Source organism: Zootoca vivipara, chromosome 2 (assembly GCF_965207765.1).
Source record: "Zootoca vivipara chromosome 2, rZooViv2.hap1.1, whole genome shotgun sequence".
In the NCBI taxonomy this organism is placed as follows: Eukaryota; Metazoa; Chordata; class Lepidosauria; order Squamata; family Lacertidae; genus Zootoca; species Zootoca vivipara.
In genome coordinates this window covers 119080495-119096168 of record NC_142584.1, presented here as the reverse complement: position 1 = coordinate 119096168, position 15674 = coordinate 119080495, and the positions used below count along the sequence as shown (strand labels likewise).

General features: G+C 45.0%; 1 protein-coding gene across 1 annotated transcript; it reads left to right on the top strand.

Annotated features, from left to right (window-relative positions):
* Positions 1–153: 153 nt before the first annotated feature.
* Positions 154–14592, top strand: LOC118081128 (uncharacterized). Its single transcript, XM_088663713.1, has 5 exons — positions 154–568; positions 4997–5187; positions 5315–5441; positions 8505–8582; positions 9747–14592. Exons 2-5 carry the CDS (start codon positions 5113–5115, stop codon positions 12470–12472), a joined length of 3006 nt encoding a protein of 1001 aa, XP_088519839.1. The 5' UTR covers positions 154–568; positions 4997–5112; the 3' UTR covers positions 12473–14592.
* The last annotated feature ends 1082 nt before the right edge of the window (positions 14593–15674 follow it).

Below are 15674 nucleotides of genomic sequence, written 5' to 3'. Positions count from 1 at the left end.
ATGCAAAAAATGCAACTGTTTAATTGCATCTACATTGCATGGATCAGATCCCCCATCCCGCCTCCCCCCCCTCAATTATCAACCCCCCTAAAAAAAACCTGCGCTTTTCCTCTTTGTCCTCCCCAGGAACCGGCCTCCCCCTACCAGGAAAAAGAGTGGAGGGGTATCATCTGAAGCCTCTCCTCCCCACTCTTAAAATCTCTCGCCTTAGAGGACCCCCACCCCCACCCCGCTTGGAAACTGCCTTCGAACAGCGCTCCTCCCGGCAGCTTTGGAAGCCATAGCAGCGACACTTCGGGTTCCTTTTCGAACGCGGCGACCCATAGAGCTACGAAGGGGTAGAGCCGCGCCTCCCGCCCCTCCCAGCATGTGATCTGCGGATGGGAGCTGACAGTGGTGGCGCCACCGGTTTCTGCTCGCAGGGAGAGGGAGATCTCCCCCCCCCCCTCTGGCTAAGTGACCTCCGGCTACTAGAGAGGCAGGGGGGTGGAGAGGCGGGGAGGGGGTCTCAACCCGCTTTCCCCGGAAGAGAAGCAGGCCTGTAAAGGAGCAGGAAGAAGGGAAAGAGGTGCAAAATATTTGGGGGTAATTTTGCATTGCTTTGGGGGGGGGTTGGGGGAGGGGCGAGAATGGGAGAAAAGCAGGGAGGAGCGCCCACCCCCCACCCCTCCGGGATGTTGATCCAGGCCATCCAGCTGCAAAGTGTGGTCTCTCCACCCCACCCCGAGGAGCCAGGTCCTAGGAGGGAGGAGGTCCCTTCCATGCCCCCCATAAAAGATTTGAGGGGGCCGCTACCACCACCCCAAGTTGATGGGCATTGCCATTCAAATGGTGTGGGGCAGGCATCCCCAAACTTCGGCCCTCCAGATGTTTTGGACTACAATTCCCATCTTCCCCGACCACTGGTCCTGCTAGCTAGGGATCATGGGAGTTGTAGGCCAAAACCTCTGGAGGGCCGCAGTTTGGGGATGCCTGGTGTGGGGGATGTGTGTGCACTGTGTCATGTGATTGTGCAAAGTGGGGCTTCCCTGCTCCTCCAATATATGTTGTTGTTGTTGTTGTTTAGTCGTTTAGTCGTGTCCGACTCTACGTGACCCCATGGACCAGGCACTCCTGTCTTGCACTGCCTCCCGCAGCTTGGTCAAACTCATGTTTGTAGCTTCGAGAACACTGTCCAACCATCTCGTCCTCTGTCGTCCCCTTCTCCTTGTGCCCTCAATCTTTCCCAACATCAGGGTCTTTTCCAGGGAGTCTTCTCTTCTCATGAGGTGGCCAAAGTATTGGAGCCGCAGCTCCAGGATCTGTCCTTCCAGTGAGCACTGAGGGCTGATTTCCTTCAGAATATATTATAATATATTCCTTCAGAATATATTATAATAATTTTCACTTTTACAAGTTTCCACCTTTACATTCAGCAGCAGAAAACAATACATCATCAACTTCCCTCCCGGCCCTTCCATGGTTCATTCTAGTTATCCTCTGTTGCTGCCTGCATAATCTAGTTGTTCCATAGTCATTCCTTCCTGCCCTGCAAATATTTTATTCAAATTGGCACCCCTGACATTCCAGAATCCCCTTTTGTAGAATTGTAGGCTAGGAAAGGACCCGGAGGGTCTTTTGGTGCCAATCGCCTGCAATGCAGGAATAAGCAGCTATCCCGGCCGGGGATCGAACCTGCAACCTTGGTATTATCAGCACCACGCTCTCACCAACTGAGCTATCCAGGCAGAGAGCAACCCAGTCTCCTTTTGTGGGGGTGGGGTGGGGCTGAAGGCATTTTGCTGTCTGACATGAACACAAAAATGGCACTTGCCCCCAGCCCATGGAAGCTGACTGGGCTATTGAACCAGGTGATAATAGTCTTTAACCCCCACTTAAACACAACCTCTTCTCAATCCATGTTTGAACAGAGGGGTGGATTCTGGGACTTCCAAATTTAGTTGCATTTGGTGTAGGGATATGAAATGGATCATAGAATCATAGAGTTGGAAGAGACCGCAAGGGTCATCCAGTCCAACCCCCTGCCAAGCAGGAAACATCATCAAAGCATTTCTGACATATGGCTGTCAAGCCTCCGCTTAAAGACCTCCAAAGAAGACCTCCACTACTCTCCTTGGCAGCAAATTCCACTGTCAAACAGCTCTTACTGTCAGTAAGTTCTTCCTAATGTTTAGGTGGAAGCTTCTTTCTTGTAGCTTGAATCCATTGCTCCGTGTCTGCTTCTCTGGAGCAGCAGAAAACAACCTTTCTCCCTCCTCTATATGAGATCGTTTTATATATTTGAACACATGGCTATCATATCACCCCTTAGCCTTCTCTTCTCCAGGCTAAACATGCCCAGCTCCCTAAGCCGTTCCTCATGAGGCATCATTTCCAGGCCTTTGACCATTTTGGTTGCCCTCTTCTGGACACGTTCCAGCTTGTCAGTATCCTTCTTGAACTGTGGTGCCCAGAGCTGGACACAGTACTCCAGGTGAGGGCTGACCAGAGCAGGATTAGGGACTTAAAAGCCTTCTAAATAGTCTCAAGGCTGGATGAATCAAATAAATGCCCCCTGTCCAGCTCATTAGGGGGAGAACATGCATCCCCATCACCACCAGCAGGTTTTGATGCTTTTTCTTTCCAAAAAGGGGATATTCTCCAGATATCCTCTTGGGAGTTTGTTGGAGGGGGAGATCAAAGCCTCCAGGTGTGTGGGTGTGCGTATGTGTGTGGGTGTGTATGTGGGTGTGTGATCTGGACTCTTGCAGGATTGGATCAGCTCAGGGCTGCTGAGGGTCTTTCTCTGCTGGGGCTGCCAGCCTCATTCTCATCTGCCCTCCTCCCCTGTCTCGAAAACATCCAGATTGACAGGGGGAACCTCTTGGCATTAAGGTGGGCCAGGATGATAGGCAGAGTAAAATGTAGTGGTTGGAACAGGAGAGGGGAGCATTCTCCAGCCAGAGAGCCACATTCGCTCCCTTGGCAGCCTTCCAGGGGCCACTTCCATTGGTGGGCAAGGCCAGAGACAAACGTGGGTGGAGCTAGGGATGCGACTGAGCTTTGTCCAGTAGGTATATTTATTCAAATGATCCTTTCCGGCCACATAAATGCCATCAGCAAAGACTCAGGGCAGCAATGGAGAGGGTGTTTGGCTTGGGGAGATTCCTGAGTGCTGGATGGAGAGGGCTCGATTTTGGCCTAGGGTGCCAACATCACCAAACTTCACATCTCCTTCCCCCTGTCCTGGTTTGACCTGACAGTGCTCTCAAGCTTCCCACCTCACACACCAGCTTGTATGGAGCTTCTGCAACCTGGTTCCCTCCGGATATCAGTTTTCTTCCAACCAGAGACCGGCAATAATTTACAAGGTTGCTTTTTTTCTTTATCAGAAATGTTTGCAAAGGTCAAAAAATGGTTTGCCAGGTGGCTGTTTGGAGGAAACGAAAAGCGAGGTCTATAGATATATGAGTGTCTGAAGGCAGTTGGAGGATGGATGGCGGCTAACAGATTGAGGTTGAATCCTGACAAGACTGATGTACTGTTTGTGGGGGGACAGGGGGTGGGCAGGTGTGGGGGACTCCTTGGTCCTGAGTGGGGTAACCATTCCCCCGAAGGACCAGGTGTGCAGCCTGGGAGTCATTTTGGACTCACAGCTGTCCATGGAGGCGCAGGTCTAAATCTGTGTCCAGGGCAGCTATCTACCATCTCCATCTGGTACGCAGGCTGAGACTGTGTCCACAGAGTGGTGCATGCCCTGGTTATCTTCCGCTTGGATTACTGCAATGCGCTCTATGTGGGGCTACCTTTGAAGGTGGCTTGGAAACTACAGTCAAACCTCGGTTTGCGACTGCTTCGGTTTCCAACCACCGCGGACCCGGAAGTGTTTACATCCGGGTTCTGCGACGCTTGGATGCACAGAAGCGATCTGCGTAGCGTGTGTGTGCACGGAAGCGTTCTATCGGTGCTTTGTGCACGCGCAGAAGCGTGCATCGGGGAGTGACCGATTCGGGGAGCGACCGGCTCCGCGGAACGGATTGCAGTCACAAACCGAGGTATGATTGTACAACTCATCTGGAATGTGGCAACTAGACTGGTGAGTGGGAGTGGCAGCCAGGACCACATAACACCGGTCCTGAAAGACCTACATTGGCTACCAGTAAGTTTCTGAGCACAATTCAAAGTGCTGGTGCTGACCTTTAAAGCCCTAAATGGCCCTGTAGACCTGAAGGACCATCTTCACCCCATCGTTCAGCCTGGACACTGAAGTACAGCGCAAGGCCTGGGGAAACCCAGCCAGATGGGCAGAGTATTATTATTATTATTATTATTAACAATAACCTTTCTTTATGTGTTTTTGAAAGGTTATTGTTAAGAAAAACAATGGCAAAAAAGCAATGACAAACTTAGACAGCATCTTAAAAAGCAGAGACACCACCTTGCCGACAAAGGTCCGTATAGTTAAAGCTATGGTTTTCCCAGTAGTGATGTATGGAAGTGAGCTGGACCATCAAGAAGGCTGATCGCCGAAGAATTGATGCTTTTGAATTATGGTGCTGGAGGAGACTCTTGAGAGTCCTATGGACTGCAAGAACAAACCTATCCATTCTGAAGGAAATCAGCCCTGAGTGCTCACTGGAAGGACAGATCCTGAAGCTGAGGCTCCCTGGAAAAGACACTGATGTTGGGAAAGATGGAGGGCACAAGGAGAAGGGGACGACAGAGGATGAGATGGTTGGACAGTGTTCTCGAACCTACGAACATGAGTCTGACCAAACTGCGGGAGGCAGTGGAAGACAGGAGTGCCTGGCGTGCTCTGGTCCATGGGGTCATGAAGAATTGGACACGACTAAACGGCTAAACAACAACAACATGTGTTTTTGAATTTGAGCCTAAAACTTTACTAACTTGTGTATCTGGATATGTTGAATGTCCCCTAAAGGCTGAGACAGCTTATAATACTATAAACCTCCTGTACATAGGTTGACATGGCACCTGTTCCCTGTCTCTCCTGCAGGTACCACTTGAGAACTGCTCCCTGATTTGAAGTGCATCACAGCAACACCTGAGAGATCTCCCAGAAGTGGCCCAGTTTACGCCTCCTCCTCCTCTGTCCTTTCCACTGTCATCGCAATGGCCTCTGAGACAACCTCTGAATGGTCTCTTCTTAAAGATGGAATGGAAAGAGGGGCCAAGCAGCTTCCTCAGGTAGCAAAAGAGCAACGGGAGGAGGGAGGAGGGAAGAGGCACAGATGGGTCAACCCAGCTTCCCTCTGTGTTGAGTGGGGATGATGGAGATCTAAGGAGAAGCTCTGTTTTCTTCCTCTTCTTCCAGGCCCTCTTGACCTTTGAGGAGGTGGCTGTGTTTTTCACGGAGGAGGAGTGGGCTCTGCTGGATCCCGGCCAAAGAGCTCTGCACAAGGAAGTCATGGAGGAGAATTATGAGATGGTGGCCTCTCTAGGTAAGGATGCATTTTTTATTCCTCTTGGCTGTTAGACGTTGGAGGCGTGAATTCGCTCTTTGTGCCATTTAATAATGCAGTGTAGGAAGAACATAAGAATAGCCTGTTGGATCAGGCCAGTGCAGTGGTCCATTGGGCCAGCATCCTGTTTTCATAGTGGCCAACAGATGCCTGTGGGGAACCCGCAAGCGGGATATGAACACAAGAGAAACTTTCCCCTCCTATGGTTTCCAGCAACTGGCATTGAGAAGCATTGCTGCCTCTTGATTGGTCCAACCCCCAGCAATGCAGGAATACGCAGATATCCCATGCAGGGACTGAACCTGCAAGCTTGGTGTTATCAGCTCCACGCTCTAACCAACTGAGCTATCCTGGTCGTCGGGTACGGAGGCTGATGAAGGGACAAGTTACATTTTTTCGATACAAGATCAGCAATTTAAGTTCTTTGTGAACTCTTGGAATGGATGCCTACTGGATCCAGCGATCTATTTTATTTGTTTTTCTTTTTAAAACATCGTTTTAAATTACATTTGAGTGTAGATTGGCTTCAACTAGGGCCAGGGCCTTTTCAGCACTGGCCCCGACGTAGTGGAACGGTCTGTCACAAGAGACTAGGGCCCTGCGGGATTTGGCATCTTTCCGCAGGGCCTGCAAGATGGAGCTGTTCTGCTGGGCCTTCGGCATAGACTCACTCTGACCCCTTATATGGGATTTGATATATAAATTTTCCCTTGGCTTTTTTGCTGGCCCATGTAGGACCAGCATGGGTAGCTGGCTCGGGTGAATATCTGATGTTTCCTCCCTTTAGGGTCTTGATTTATGGGCTACTACTAAAATGAGGCTGTATTTTAAGCTGTATTTTAATTAACTGTTTGGTGGTGGTGGTTGTTTCTATTACGTTTTATTGTGATTCATATTTGGTATTAGCCGCCCTGAGCCCGGCCCTGGCCGGGGAGGGCGGGGATATAAATAAAAATTTATTATTATTATTAAATGTATTATTGTTTTATAAAAATATGTGTGATACATTCATTTGACTATGCTGACATCTATTTTTAACATAATATTTTTATTAAGTTTTTACATATATTTTCCATAAATCATTTAACATTCATTCATTTCTTATATAATATTTTTGGACTTCCATCAACCACGTCTCAAGATTTTCAAACTTTTAAACTTCATCTTGTATTCCTTCTTTCACTATTGCTTTTAATAATCACTAATCTATTTTCATTTTCCTAATTTATCCCTGTAATATTTCATACATTTCTCCTTACAAAACTTCCCGCAAAGCTACAAGCGTAATTTGTTGATTACAATTGTTTTTCAAATATTTCTCAAATTTAGTCCAATCAAGAACTTCTGGTCCCGCTGGTTTCGAATTCTCCCTGTCATCTTATCCAATTCTGCGTAGTCCATCAACTTCATCTGCCATTCTTGTATCATCGGTAGTTCTTCTTGTTTCCATCTCTGCGCCAACAATACTCTTGCTGCCGTAGTCGCATACAAAAACAGGGTTTTTTAATCTTATCTATTAATGTCCTCTCCTGTAATACCAAGTAAAAAAGCTTCTGGTTTTTTAATAAATGTATATTTCAACATCTTTTTCAACTCATTATATATCATTTCCCTGAAACTTTTTTTACTTTCTTACATTCCCACCACATGTGAGAAAACATTCCTTCTTTTTTCTTTACATTTCCAACATTTATTATTTACTTTGTACATTTTAGCTAATTTTACTGGCGTAATATACCATCTGTACATCATTTTCATTATATTTTCTTTCAAAGCATTACTTCATTCCTCTGACATCTGTTTTGAAGTGTTGCTCAGAGAAAAATAAGGAGCCCCATTAATCTCTGAGCTGATCAGGTGCTCAGATGAAAAATCAGATAGCAAGGTCCAGGAGAGAATAATACGTAGTAAATGAATCTGCCACAGAAATTCCAAGCCGTTGCACGTTGGCCATGTGCGTAAGCTTCTCGCTAGCACTGAGCAGAGTATTAACTGCTCAGAACACACTTGAAGAAGCACAATATGGCCCCACGCTGGTTTCAGCTGCCTCCAGAACAGAGGTGTTGACAGACAGCTAAAATAGGCAGTACCTTTATCTTCCGGCAGTGTAACGCTGCCACAGACATGGTCATGACAAAGACAGCTGACCACCCCTTGAGTTTTATTTTATTAGGCCCAGAACTTCATATCTCACGCAATCACCTATTCCTCCTTCACAACTCCTTTGACTCTCTGGTTTCCTGCTAGTGATAGATAAATAACTTAAATCATATTTAAATCACTTCTTGACATTGGCCTTGATACGTTTCTAGCTATTCGTTCCTCGGTGTCTTTTCTAGCAAGCTTTTCTGTCTGCTAGCATCTTTTCTTGCCAGAGTTTTTGTTCCTTTTTGTTCTCTTCATTTGGACAATATTTCAGTTTTTCAAAGAAAGCCTTCTAGTCTCTCACTGCTTCTTTGCCTCTGCTGATTAACCGTCCCAGTGTCTTCTTTGCCACCCTGGTACCTTTCCTGATCTACAGTATAAAATCAAGTGGAATGATTAATAATAATAATAATAATTTATTTATATCCCGCCCATCTGGCTGGGCTTCCCCAGCCACTCTGGGCGGCTTCCACAAAATATTAAAATAAAATAATCTATTAAACATTAAAATCCTCCCTAAACAGGGCTGCCTTGAGATGTCTTCTAAAAATCTGGTTCGCCAGAAGTGGCTTTGTCATGCTGGCCACATGACCTGGAAGCTATACGCCGGCTCCCTCGGCCAATAATGCGAGATGAGCGCGCAACTCCAGAGTCGGCCACGACTGGATGTAATGGTCAGGGGTCCCTTTACCTTTACCTTTAACATAATGCATAATAACCCCACACTTTGTAAATAGTAGGGACCACACTGGCCCCTCCTAGTCATGTGGTGCATGTTTATAGCATCTCAATACATAATCCCTTTCCTTGGCTTTGAACTCGTAGATAAAAGATCGATTAGAAATGGCTGGATGTTTTGTGACCAAAGGTATCTAACATTGTCTATTTCCTTGAAAGAATCAGACCTCCGTTCCTGTTGGGAAGAAGGACACAATCCATTTCTCCAGGATCTCAAAGAAGGGGAGACCTCTGCAGGTAATAATAATAATAATAATAATAATAATAATAATAATAATAATAATAATAATTATTTGTACCACGCCCATCTGGCTGGGTTTCCCCAGCCACTCTTAGCGGCTTCCAACAAAGATTTAAAATACATTAAAATGTCACACATTAAAAACTTCCCTGAACAGAGCTGCCTTCAGATATCTTCTAAATGTCACGTAGTTTTTTAACTCTTTGACTTCTGATGGGAGGGCGTTCCACAGGGCGGGTGCCACTACCGAGAAGGCCCTCTGCCTGGTTCTGTTGGTTTTTGCTGTTGTGGTTGTCATGTTTAGGTAGCCACAAGAGCAATCCCACTCTGGTCCAAGCTACCTAGGAAATTGGGGTAGGGGGGTGGGGTTCCCTCCTGTAGCACCACAGCAGGGGTAGCTAACAAGATGCCACCTGGATGTTGTAGGCTGCAACTTCCATCATCTCTGACCATTTGTGATGCTGGGAGTTGTGAATCAATAACAGCTGGAGGACGCTACATTGGTTCCCTCTGTCCTGGAGTTCTTTTCTCTTTTTTTGTTAAAAGTATTGTTATCTCATTTCTCAGCCAAACCAGCATTAAACCCAGGTTCCACTAAATGCAAGAAATACTTTAAAAAGGTATTCTACTGTTGTCCAAATAGCTAGAGTGGGAACATGATGAACTGAAAGGGGTCTTCATAGATGAGGTGCCACAACTGAGAAGGTCCTGTTCCCTTCAAGACTGATTCTAAAGAGGAAGTGGAAGGTGCTTCCTAATCCAGGTGTCCTATGAAACAGTTGAAATAAATAGGTATTTAGCTGTGTTGTGGGGCTCTTTTTCTTCTGGAAAGAGAGGAAGAAGAGGTCTGTTGCCTTTATGTCTTGCTTCTGGGTTCCTGTCCGCATCTAGTTGGCCCATGTAGGGCTCTTGGAATAACACACAGGGACAAATGTGGACCCATAAGCTTCTCCTGCTAGTCCTTGGGACTCCTCCCCGCCCCACTACATGACACATATCTCCCTTGCTAACCTCAGATTCAGCTGGGCACGGAAAGAAGAAGGGGAAGATGCTTGAAAATGGTAAAATCAGAGTAGCAGAGAAACGGGCCCGATTCATAGTGTCTGCTTCTACCTTGCAATTTGAATGACATTTTCTTTTTCTCCTTCCCCTCCGAAAAGGTAATGGGCAAAACACGGAGAATAATAGGGAGCCATCCATTGTGTCATCAGAAAATGTAGAGCAAGAAGCATGGAAAGAGACTTCTGTAGATCAAGGAGCACCCCAAAAGCATGTAGGAAACCTGTTGAAGAGTGGGGGAACGAAATCCTTGGCTACTGAGGACATCAATGTCCATGAAGATCACACAGAAAACACTGGGAAAGCATGTCCAGAACGCAGCAAACTATATAGTCACCCAACTCAATTTAATGTATGTTACAACATCCACACAGGAGAGAATCCACTGAAATGTTTGAAGTGTGGAAAGAGCTTCAGCCATAGTAAAACTCTTACTCAACATCAAAGAACTCACACAGGGGAGAAACCGTTTAAATGCCTAGAGTGTGGAAAGAGCTTCAGTCGCAGTGGAACTCTAACTCAGCATCAAACAACGCACACAGGGGAGAAGCCATTTAAATGCAGAGAGTGTGGAAAGAGCTTCAGTGGCATTAGTAACCTTACTAAGCATCTAAAAACCCACACAGGGAATAAGCCATATAAATGCAAGGAGTGTGGAAAGAGCTTCACCCATAGGAATACCCTTACTTTACATCAAAGAACCCACACAGGGGAGAAACCGTTCAGCTGCATTGAGTGTGGAAAGAACTTCACTCATAAGAATACCCTTACTTTACATCAAAGAACCCATACGGGGGAGAAACCGTTTAAATGTATGGTGTGCGGAAAGAGTTTCAGACATGGTGGAAGCCTTAATTTACATTACACTACGCACACAGTGGAGAAACCATTTAAATGCAAGGAGTGTGGAAAGTGCTTTAGTTGGAGAGGTTACCTTTATTCACATCGAAGAACCCATACAGGAGAGAAACCATTTAAATGTATGGAGTGCGGAAAGAGCTTTACCCAGAGTGGAAACCTTACTGCACATCAAAGAATCCACACCGGGGAGAAACCATTTAAATGTATGGAGTGCGGAAAGAGGTTTCGTGGGAGAGGTGACCTTACTCAGCATCAAAGAACGCACACCGGGGAGAAACCATTTAAATGTATGGAGTGTGGAAAGAGTTTCAGTAGCAGTGGGTATCTTAATGTACATCAAAGTACACACACAGGGGACAAACCATATGTGTGCATAGAGTGTGGAAAGAGTTTCAGTACAAGTGGAAACCTTAGATTCCATCAACAAACCCACACAGGGGAGAAACCATTTAAATGCATGCAGTGTGGAAAGGGTTTCAGTCAGAGCGGAAGACTTATTGCACATCAAATCACCCACACAGGGGAGAAATCATTTAAATGTATGGAGTGTGGAAAGAGCTTTAGCCAGAGAGGAAGCCTTATCGCACATCAAAGAACCCATACTGGGGAGAAGCCATTTAAATGTATGGAGTGTGGAAAGGGATTTAGCCAGAAGAGAAGACTTACTGCACATCAAATAACCCACACAGGGGAGAAACCATTTAAATGTATGGAGTGTGGAAAGAGTTTTAGTCAGAGTGGAAACCTTGCTTCACATCAGATAACCCACACAGGAGCAAAACCTCACAGATGTATGGTGTGTGGAAAGAGTTTCGGTTCAAGGCGTAACATTACTGTGCATGACAGAACCCATACCAGTGAGAAACTACTGAAATGTATGGAGTGTGGGATGACCTTTAGCCAGAGCAGAAGCCTTACTGCACATCAAAGAACCCACATGGGGGAGAAACCATTTAAATGTATGGAGTGTGGAAAGAGCTTTAGTCGCAATTACTATCTTACTTTACATCAAAGAACCCATAGAGGAGAGACACCATATGAATGCATGGAGTGTGGAAAGAGCTTCTGTGATAAGGGAAGCCTGAAATCACATCAAAGAATCCACACTGGGGAGAAACCATTTCAATGCATGGAATGTGGCAAGAGATTCCCTAGGAGTAGTGCCCTTACTGTGCATCAAAGAATCCACACAGGGGAGAAACCATTTCAATGCAGAGAGTGTGGAAAGAGCTTCCGTAGGATTAGTGACCTTACTGTGCATCAAAGAACCCATACAGGGGAGACACCCTATAAATGCATGGAGTGTGGAAAGAACTTCTGTGATAGGGGAAGCCTCAAATCACATCAAAGAATCCACACAGGGGAGAAACCATTTAAATGCATGGAGTGTGGGAAGAACTTTCGTAGGACTTGTGACCTTACTGTGCATCGGAGAATGCACACAGGGGAGAAACCCTTTAAGTGCATGGAGTGCGGAAAGAGCTTCAGTCAGGGAAATAGACTTACTTTACATCAAAGAATCCACACAGGAGAGAAACCCTTTAAATGCATGGAATGTGGAAAGAACTTCAGACAGAGAAGTAAACTCACTTTACATCAAAGAATCCACACAGGGGAGAAACCATTTAAGTGCATGGAGTGTGGGAAATGCTTCACTCAGAGGAGTAAACTTACTTTACATCAGAAAATCCACACAGGAGAAAAACCATTTACATGTATGGAGTGTGGGAAATGCTTCAGTCAGAAGAGTAATCTTACTTTACATCAAAGAACCCACAGCGGGGAGAAACCGTTTAAATGTATGGAGTGTGGAAAGGGCTTCAGTCAAGGGAGTAATCTTACTTTACATCAAAGAACCCACAGCGGGGAGAAACCTTTTAAATGTATGGAGTGTGGAAAGGGCTTCAGTCAAAGGAGTAATCTTACTTTACATAAAAGAACCCACACAGTGGAGAAATCACATTAATGTATGGAGTATTGAAAGAGGTTCAGTTGTTCTTACCCTCTTATTTTACATCAAAGAATCCACACTGGGGAGCCATATTTAGACATGGAGTATGGGAAGAACTTCAGCTGGGAGAGGTGACCTTATTAAACATTAAAGAACCCACACAGGGTAGAAGCCATTTAAATGCATGGTGTGTGGAAAGAACCACTCTGAGCCTCAGATCCCATCGACCAATCCACACAGGGGAGAAGCTCTTTAAATGTATGGTACATCAAAAGAGTTTCAGACATAGTGGAAGCCTTAACTTCTATCCAAAACCCAAGCTGGGGAGAAATTCATGAGTGTGGAAGAAACCATGATATGGGAAGTCTCAAATCACAACACAAAACCCACACCATGGAGAAACCCTCTAAGTGAATGGAATAGGAAAAGAGCTGCAATGGGAGCAGGAAACCTTACTGTACATGGAAGAACCAAGACAGGCATGAAACTACAGTGTAGAAACAAGAACTTTGGGGCACCTGGACATGTATTGTGATGTAAGTGTTCCATTGCCTAGAGTCTCCTTCATCAGATGCTGCGTAGAGAGTATGCTTTGGTCCAGCTGTGCCGCCATGGCCCATAGTGGGATGGAGGGCTGACAATAGGCATGTCCATTGGCTTTGGTCCACCAGAGGCTACCCTGAAAAAGCTCTCAGATCATCGTGAGTTGCCCAAAGAAAAAGCGAAGATTTTATTGGGCAATGAATTAGTTGTTATAAGTAAAAAAAAATTATTTTCTCCTTTATTTTCCCCATTTCATTTTCCATTTCATTGTTTCACAGATATTTTAACAAAGAAATTACATAATCAATTTAAAATACCGAATCTTAATATCGACCCTCTCCCCTCCCTTTCTGCAGTTACAGTACTTATATTATCTCTTTTACTACTGCATATCCAATTCAATAGTAATTTGATGGGTGGCGCTGTGGGTTAAACCACAGAGCCTAGAGTTTGCCGATCAGAAGGTCAGTGGTTCGAATCCCCGCGACGGGGTGAGCTCCCGTTGCTCGGTCCCAGCTCCTGCCCACCTAGCAGTTCGAAAGCACATCAAAGTGCTTCTGGCGGGAAGGTAAACGGTGTTTCCTTGTGCTGCTCTGGTTCGCCAGAAGTGGCTTTGTCATGCTGGCCACATGACCTGGAAGCTGTACGCCGGCTCCCTCAGCCAATAGAGCGAGATGAGCGCTGCAACCCCAGAGTCGGTCACGACTGGACCTAATGGTCAGGGGTCCCTTTACCTTTATCCAATTCAAACCTTTTTACGAACTTTTCATTTTATATTCTATTTAACTTGCTCTCGCTGCACATTTTTATATCAGTCCTGGCAATGATTTTAAGTTGTTTACAATGATCCTTCAAATAGTCCATAAATTCTATACTAAAGCGTCTTCCTTTATTGATTTCTTATTCTTCTGCATACTCCCATCAATTTTTTTGCCATTCCTCTGGAGTCGGAACTGCTTATTCTTTCCATCTCTGGGCATATATCATTTGAGCAGCTGTAGTAGCATACATAAACAATTTTTTCTGTTCTTTGGGTACCACTAAACCAGGTATTCCTAATAGAAAAGCTTCTTTTTAAAAAAAAAATTAAAAGTTATCTTTGACAGTTTTTCCAGCTCATTATAAATCATTTCCTTTCATTTATTCCGAAGTGTGGTTCAGACTTAAGTATTTTATTAATTTTGTATCTTGCGCTTTCCTTGACGTTTATCCTGGAGACCAGTTTGACCTTGGGCCTAACCTGCCTCCAAGACCAGAGGAGCTTGTTCCCTGGGATTAACCTCTCTGTTGGCAGCTTCTGTTAAATTAAGACACCACTCTGGGAATATAGAAGCATTAGATTACAAGAGGGGTGGAATTTAGCTGGGCGAATGCATGTACTGTACTTAGCTATGGTTAAATTCATAGTTAATTTTAATCCCCTGAGCTAGATTATAGCTTGCGGTTAGTGCCCACTTTACCAGATACTTTCATAGATTTAGTTTCACAACTTCTTTCTCACATTTAATCAATGTGTTGTATAGTGTTATTTTTATTTTATTTTTTTAAGATTGGTAGATGATTGCACTTTAAATAAAATGAATTGCATTGACTTTTATCATGCTGGCGATTTTTTAAAGAATAATTTCCCCAAACGTGATTTCCACTTCCAATTGTTATCTGGGTCTCCGGTCAACCAGTTTACCTCCTCAGCCTAGGTGTCTATATCAGCGGACTGCATAAGCTGAAATGGGTCACACAAAACATCACCAGCCACAAAACTGGGAATTTCACCTGGGAGCTGCAATAATTGCAAAGATAAGGTCACTCTGAGCTTGGTATGAGAGGAGGTACCTGAACCAATATACCCATCTGGTTTCCAAAAGGCCCCAAACACGATGAGGATGGCTGGAGAGAGAGTAGGCAGGGAGCAAAATTCACAGGCTCCCCCGCCCAGCACTAAGTTCTCTGATGGCAAAAGCACAAAATTTTAGTTCCTAGAGAGGCAAAATGTTTTCGTTGTTCTTCCTGTTGATTTTTAAAGGAGGGGGGAGAGGCAATATTGAAGATGGAGGGCATCTTCATCAAATTATTGGGAGAAAAACAGGCCCTATTGGAGAGACAGTGGGAGGAGCAAAATTCACAGGGTCGTCCCCCCCCCCCCAAGACATCAAGCGGAAGTAATTGTCAGTTCTCTGATGGCAAAAGCATGAAACTTTGGTTCCTAAAGAGGTAAAACACTTTTGCTGTTCTTTCTGTTGCCAGTCTAGTCCTCTCTGGCGGTAGAGGGGGTGGTTGGAAGCAGCCTTGATAGGGAGAGGAAAGTAATACAGTGGTACCTCTACTTACGAATTTAATGCGTTCCAAAAGCACATTTGTAAGTCGAAAAAAATTGTAAGTCGAATCCCATAGGAATGCATTGGGAGAAAAAATTTGTAAGTAGAAGCAACCCTATCTAAAAATTCATAAGTAGAAGAAATCCTATCTAAACCGCATCCAAGATGGCGGACGGAGCTCCATTCATAAGTAGAAACATTCGTAAGTAGAGTTATTCATAAGTAGAGGTATCACTGTAATAATAATAATTATTTATTATTTATACCCCGCCCATCTGGCTGGGTTTCCCCAGCCACTCTGGGCGGCTTCCAACAGAAAAATGAAATAAAATAATCTATTAAACATTAAAAAGCCTCCC

Excerpts from the sequence above, each read along its gene's own strand:
- LOC118081128 (XM_088663713.1), top strand. The coding sequence starts at position 5,113 with ATGGCCTCTGAGACAACCTCTGAATGGTCTCTTCTTAAAGATGGAATG. Across the intron at positions 5,188-5,314 it reads GGGCCAAGCAGCTTCCTCAG|GCCCTCTTGACCTTTGAGGA; the intron begins GTAGCAAAAGAG and ends CTCTTCTTCCAG. Across the intron at positions 5,442-8,504 it reads TGAGATGGTGGCCTCTCTAG|AATCAGACCTCCGTTCCTGT; the intron begins GTAAGGATGCAT and ends TTTCCTTGAAAG.